This window comes from Girardinichthys multiradiatus, chromosome X, assembly GCF_021462225.1.
Source record: "Girardinichthys multiradiatus isolate DD_20200921_A chromosome X, DD_fGirMul_XY1, whole genome shotgun sequence".
Lineage (NCBI taxonomy): Eukaryota > Metazoa > Chordata > Actinopteri > Cyprinodontiformes > Goodeidae > Girardinichthys > Girardinichthys multiradiatus.
In genome coordinates, this window is record NC_061817.1 from 35,034,563 (window position 1) to 35,041,874 (window position 7,312).

At 41.4% G+C, this 7,312-nt stretch overlaps 1 protein-coding gene across 1 annotated transcript; it reads left to right on the forward strand.

Annotated features, from left to right (window-relative positions):
- Nucleotides 1–1,626: 1,626 nt before the first annotated feature.
- Nucleotides 1,627–5,492, forward strand: LOC124863462 (G1/S-specific cyclin-D1-like). The gene is made up of 4 exons (XM_047357838.1): nucleotides 1,627–2,699; nucleotides 2,797–3,012; nucleotides 4,713–5,024; nucleotides 5,105–5,492. The coding sequence occupies exons 1-4, from the start codon at nucleotides 2,433–2,435 to the stop codon at nucleotides 5,252–5,254; spliced, it is 945 nt and encodes a 314-aa protein (XP_047213794.1). The 5' UTR covers nucleotides 1,627–2,432; the 3' UTR covers nucleotides 5,255–5,492.
- The last annotated feature ends 1,820 nt before the right edge of the window (nucleotides 5,493–7,312 follow it).

A 7,312-nucleotide genomic window follows, 5' to 3' on the forward strand; every position in this document is an offset into this window, starting at 1 on the left:
AAAGTAGCCAACTTTGTTCAGACGCAGTTAAAGCAGCGTATCACTGCTTTGTTAAAACAGCATGAATAATTGATCCGTCCATTTAACTCCCGATTGAAACACGAGCTGCCATTGAGGTCCTAAATGTGTGAAAAGCCACCTGTAATGACCATGTCAAATACAATCTGTATCTCTGCTGGTGAGTGTGACCCTATTGTGGCCCTCAGTGGGGTCCCGGGGGAGTGTGTGTGTTTTGGAGAGTGCCTGTTCCATGAATGCGTGAAGTGTGTGCTCAGCCAGCAGCAGGCAGAAGGCCGGGGCCTGTTGTCTGACACTGATTTGTAAAGGCAGACAATTCGGCTCATTGACCTGCCCAGCTCCACTGTCTGTTGCACATACCTCGTTTGGCCCTCTCCTGGGGCTTCGCTGCTCTTTAAACTCGGGCGGCAGATTGTCACAGGCGCAGGGAGAAGAGGTTGACAGGAGACAGGTTGCTTTGACAATGAGAAACACATCAGGAATGAAAAAGGATGAAATAATACATAGAAAAAAATCCCTTTCTAAGTTTTTGGCAGCTTGAGATTCTGTTTCTGCTTCCATCAAAATAGATTTTTTTCTAGAATGTACACCCCTATGGATGGATGGATGGATGGATGGATGGATGGATGGATGGATGGATGGAAGGATGGATGGATGGATGGATGGATGGATGGATGGATGGATGGAAGGATGGATGGATGGATGGATGGATGGATGGATGGATGGATGGATGGAAGGATGGATGGATGGATGGATGGATGGATGGATGGATGGATGGATGGAAGATGCCCATTTTCTAATAAATAATGTTCTAAATGCTTTACACAAAGGGAAGAACATTAAAAGAAGAAGACACATAGAAGACATGAATTAAACTAAAAAGTAGTACAAGAAGCTGTAAAATGCTAATTTAAAACATTAATACCACGTTTATTTATTCAGCACTTTAAAAAACAAGACATGGTTGATCAAAGTGCGGCACAACAAGTCAAAACTAAATACTTAAGAACTGACTGACATTAAATCTAAGAAAACAAGCTTCTACTTTTACCAGAAAGTAAACAATATTTTTTAGTTCTCATTTAAAGAAGCCAGCATTTTCTTTACATCTCAGATATTCAGTTACCTGGTTCCACCGCTGAGGAGCATAGAAGCTACACACTGCCTCCCCTTGTTCAGATTCAGTCCAGGAAATACGACTAAGTAAGTCATGTAGGGTAAATATGATTAAGCCAAATGAAGCATAAAGCTGGAGGGAGTTCTGTGCTCTCACTGATCATACGAACACACTGACTCAGTGACTGTGAGGAACTGTGCTCCAGTTGTCACGCAGGTATATAAAGCTGTGGGTTATCAGAATGTAGGTATGATAAGAGATGCTGCCATACTACATATGCTGAGCTTGACGAAGCATTTTAACCAAAAGTGACCTGAGACCGGAGCTTTGAGGAACACCTAAGGTAATTTTTGTTCACTCTGATTTATATTTGTCAAATGAAACAATGTAGTTTCGACTGCTGAGTAAGATTTGAATACAGTCACTGAAAAAGTAAACAGTGGGTACTTTTCTCTAACAATATTAGCGATATAAAGGATAATATAAAAAATATTAGTTAATTTGCTTTCGTTGCTTCATTAGAAGAATTTGGATCACAGAGATAAAACTGTTGATGAAACATGTGGCAGTTTTTGGAGCAAATGCCTTATTGCTATCAGTCACCTTTTTTTTCTGTGCAGAATTGTCGTTCCTGCAAACTACAAGCTTATTCCCAAACATCTACAAGTTGTTCAGTGTGATAGTAAGAGTGACCTTTATTTGGTTGTTTATTAAACATTTTTGGGAAGATTTGGGAAAATCTCACTCAGAAGCTGAGTGGATTTATCCGGCAGCCGGCTAAGACATCCATCAGTCGCTCCAGTGTTTGACATATTTCTCTTCTTCCTCACGTTGTAAACAAACACCCACCACCTTTTGTCATCTATGCCCATTGTCAGAGTCTGGAGATGACCTTTTCTTTTCTTTTCCTTCCTTCTCTCTTTCACTGTCGACAACAAGCTGTTGCTTGGCCCCTGCGGTCCACTCCCTCTCTTGTCTGCTCCTCTTTGCTCCTCCCCTTGCTCTCCATCTCCCTCTCCCCACCTGTTGAGCAGACCTTATTGTTTCTTCCTATTATATTTTGTCGCTCATGAGGGTCCCCGCCTCCTTTCCGTAGTGTTTTCCTCTTTCCTCCAGGTCACTCCCTCTATTTTTTTCCTCTCCCTGCTGGTATAAAACTCTGAGAGAAAAGTAAGGAGTGATGAAGACCTGTCACATCTGCGGGGATTAACCAGTTTTCCAGCTTCCAGCCTCCTTGAGTGTCAGAGGAATAGAAACTAATCCCTTTCTTTCCCTCTTGGAAGTATATCCCCAGCAGATGGACCAAGGGGTTTCTGTATCTCTTTGGTGTGAGGAGGCAGAGGAGAATCAGAACCAAGAACTGGGACACAGTGAACCTCAACACCAGAGCAACACCAGGGGTTCACTTCAGCTGCGAGCCGCATGGGACCCCTCTGTGTCAGGGCATCGAGTGATCCAGAGGCTGCTCCACGTGGAGGAGAGGTACATGCCTTCCATGCTCTATATCACCCTCATCCAGCGGGATCCACAACGCAGGGAGGAGCTCGCCAAATGGGCCCTGGAGGTGCGAAGCTCTCTGACGTTCCTGCTTCTTGAGTTTCCTCACAGTTCAGAGAAAGTTATTGGATTCCTGCAACTGAAATACTTATTTTCCCCTGCAGGTGTGCTGTGACTGTGGATGCGATGAGGCAGTCTTCCCGCTGTCTGTCTCCCTTATGGACAGGTACCTGTCTGCATATCTGTCCCTGCCTGTTTCACCATACTGCCTGGCTGCTGGATGCATCCTGATCGCCTCTAAGCTCACCGAGTGTGACACCGTGACTGCAGACACCCTCTGTGCAGCGGCTGAGTTCAGCTTCCAGCTTTCGGACCTGCGGGTGGGTTTGTTTTCCAGCATTCACACAGGTGTGGTTAAAAGACCGAGTCATTTTACAGGCAAAGCTGTGATTCAAGGGTCCTTTTCCAAGTGTAGGGTTATTCTCTGACATGTCAGTGAGTGGCAGGGGCGCCACCAGAAAATGTTTAAAGGGGTGGCCAGATGGGGGCCACTGAGGCTATTTAGGTGACCCATGAAAACCAATGGGATTTTCAACATTTTTTATGTTTAATATGCTACCATTATATACAGTTGTTTTCAAATTTATAGCAGTGTTGAAAAAAGAAGAGTAAAGTGTTATGATAGATAGCTTTTATGACCATTCATGCAAATGAATTGGGAACATTGCACATTTTATTTTCAAAGCAAAACATAACGAAAAATATTTGAAATTTGTTCTCTGTCTACTGAAAGTAAGGAAAAAAGGAACATTAGGTTGATCAACAGACAGCGATATGTGTTTTTATAATCACAAACTTAAACATTTATGGTATTAACTGAAAACGGCTTGAAGATCCTGGGAATCACTGAACCAGTATTTAATTGGATAAACTTCTGCTTCTGGGAACTGTTTCACATCTGTGTGCTGCGTGGACCCGAACAACGTCTGCCCAGCCTGGGTCAACTGGCTGCCGCCTGCTTACTGCTGTGTTTTAGGTCGTTATCCTGTGGGCATCTCCTCTTTGGCATAAGGCAAAATGACCTTGGTTTCCAATAAACATATTTTACTTTATAATATATACAGTTCCATATTTTTATGCTCGAGTATCTATGCTTCACAGTGTACTGTGTGTTCGAATTTAGTATTTGGGGTTCCTCTATGCAGCCCAAAAAACCCCACGTGAAACATCTCGCTTTTATCAATCCACAAAATGTTGCCTCACTTCTCTTTATGCCAGTTAGAGACAACCGAGGGCCAGTGGGATGAGAAATCATCTTGCAATCCAAAAGGTGTGAGTTCAGTTCCAGTTTTCCTGCTGCCACATGTTGATGTGCTCCTGGGCCAGGCACTTAATCTCAAGTTGCCTACCGATCTGTGTATTGGTGCATGAATGTGTTTGTAAGTGCAATTTGGTAAATAAGGCTCTAGTGTAACGTGCTTTGAGTGGATGAATGACTGGAAAAGCACTATATAAGTTCAGCCCATTTATTACTCAATGTGTTCCCATTCCATTGTATCTATAGCTTGGCTTTACATAAGCATGTTTTAATTGTGACAGTACTTACAGGTAACTGTGGACTGAGTTGTTGCTGATTTCAAATAGTAGTTTCAAAATTTCTTCCACATCGTTTTGGTTTTGGTTTCTTTTCTAAAACATTTGAGGTCATCATAGTGGAGCAGTCTATCACTTTCTGCATTTCTTTAATTTTTCACCCTCTCCCTCAAGTAAATTATTTGCCACTTAGAAATAACATTTCCACCAAAAATGGTGATCTAGTTGGTGTATAAGTGTGGCTGGATGGACATTTAAAAGTGTGCAGACTTATGTCTTAATATTAATAATCACTGCGGGCATTGCCCCTCAAGAGGAATCTATTGATCTTGAATTAAAATCTGCAAATCTGCCCTTAGCAGTAGAAACTCAAGTCTGATTTCCTTTTTCTAACCCTCTATAAAGGACTTTGTGTTACACTTTGCTGCAGAAAAGGTGCTCTATAAAAAAAGTTTGATTGATTGATTGATTCTGTTCCCACCATCAGGAAATGGAGCGTGTTATCCTGGCTGCCCTGCGGTGGGACACAGCAGCAGTGACTTCCCAGGACTTCCTCCCACATTTCCTCGCCTCCATGGGGGAACGAGGAGAATCTGAGCAGGAGCTGCTGTCCACCCTGAGGCGGCACAGCGACACACTTGCCACCCTGTGTGTCTGTGACGCCCGTTTTCTGGGAGCCCCTCCCTCCCTTGTTGCTGCAGCATCACTGAACTGCGCACTGCGAGGCCTGGGCAGCAAGGGGTCCATTCAGGTGGCTGTCATGAGTGACATGCTGGCTGAGCTCTGCCAGACAGATCCGGTAAGGACACCTTTTACTTCAGGATGATGCCCACGTTCATGGATTGCAAAAGTAATCTTTTTGCATGCCTTACCCTCCAGGCAGTGCTGCGGTGCTACAGCGAGATGATCGAATTTGCCCTCAGACAGCGGCTGAGGAGTGGGCTGCAGCAGGGCCCCACTGAGAAAGATGAGGAGGTGGAGAATGAAAGGCCCGGGACACCAACGGACATGAGAGAGATTGATTTCTAAGCATTTGATCAAACAAACCCTTTAAATTCATCAGTCAAACTGATCTAAATTAATTATGAGCTCAATGTGTTCTAATATAACTTCTTAATTTATTTCATGTCTTATTTATTTGGGAACAATGCATGCACCATGTGCCATACTAAGTTATCTATGTCTGTTCATTTTATTGTATTGTTTTGATGTTATATTTATATCTTTATTTATAACGATGTGCAATTGTTCACTCTTCATTTTTGTGTTAATTTATTACAGTCTGCAATAATTTTATGCTTCTGAGAAATAGAATAAAATGGCAATATATATATATATATATATATATATATATATATATATATATATATATATATATATATATATTAAAACAGTGAACTAAGGGTGGAAAATGACTCTTGATTTAAAGGATACGGGATTAAAATAATATTGGAATAGCATAATAAAATATAGAAAAAGACAGAGAATAGTGCCCAGCAGAAGATAGTAAGGGGAGATTTAAGGATTATTGGGCTGTTTCTATCCTTTGTCCAGGATCTGTTTCAGAGCCGCTGCAGGAAAACGGCTGCTCACACTCCCTCCTTGAACATCAAAGCCAGAACAATCGGACTGCAGCATGGATTTCTGTCTCAAGCTGTTAAAATATTGAGTTGCTGTTTGGATCATTGCCTATATGTGCTTCAGTGGCCAAGAAGCTGGTTAGAACAGAAATAAAAAAGGGAAACTTATTTATAAGGATAAACGTGAACACAATTTTATTGGCTGGAATGATATCTCAGCCGTGACAGGCATTCAGAAAGGATGTAATTCACACATCAGACTAAGTGGACTTAATTTGGACAAGAAAGTAGATGAGAATTTCAAAACTCTGAATCTTAGGTTTTGATAGTAAGGATTTAAAAATCAAATTAACCAGATGAAACAGGAGATCTCCTCTTCTCCACTGTGTGATTTTGTCTTAAGGATCAGGATGTCAGGAGGTTGCTCCGTGGAACTAAAATTAACAAGAGTCCTGCTCTGGGCACTATTTCTGGGCATCTCTTCAAGCATTGTGCAGATTGACTCTCTGGTGCTTCTTTATCACAAGTGGTCTTTAGGGCAGAAAATGGTTTCCAGATAAAAACAAGTGATTTTATACCTCTGGCTCTAACTTCTGTAGTCATAAAAGCTTTTGAAGAACCGATCAAACAGGAAGTTGGTAAGATCTATCGAGGACAAATTAGGCGCTTTACAATTTGCCTACAGGTGTGATAGAAGGGTTGAATATGCAGTTTTAACTCTTCTTGTCTTAACCTTTAAACACACTGATGGCCTTGGTTCTCATGCACACCTGCTATTTTTTATTTTTCTTCTGATTTAAATACAATCCAGCCTCACATTTCGGCTCGTAAATTATTGACTAATTATAACTTGTGCCCAGGTGTTGGATGGCTTTGAGATTTTCTTTTTGACAGATCCCAGCGTGTCAGGGTGAATAGTTTTACGTCATATTAGGCATTTTCCTCCACCTGTTCTCCTCAGGGCTGCGTCTCTCATTTGTTATATATCCTTTACACCGAGATGAGTCTTTATGCAGGATGACACATTTTGAAGTTTTCTGACACAGTAATTGTCAGCCTGTTACAGGAAGAACATGGTTAATCTGGTTAGAGGATTTTATTTTGGTCTGACAACTTCTACCAAAAACTAAATGTCACTAAAACCAAAGATTTGAGTTAAGATTTTTGGAAGTCCAGTCCACCACCTCTAGTTCTCATTAAAAGGGAACTAGTGGATTGTGTTTGGTGTTATAAGTACCTGCTTGTTGTCACTGACAAAAACCTTATATTCAGTGAAAAGTCTGACAAGGTCAGCAAAAATGACATCAAAGATTGCACTTCCTCTGCAAATTAAATAAATTTCAAGGGTTTAAAAAGTCTATGACCATTTTTTACAATTTTATGATAGAATCTGTCCTGACATTTGCTTTTCTCACATGGTTCAGCAGCCTACCAGTAAGAGACAAAAATAGGATGAAACAAATAGTAAACGTGGCCAGAAAAATACCTAAATTAAGGATCAACAGAT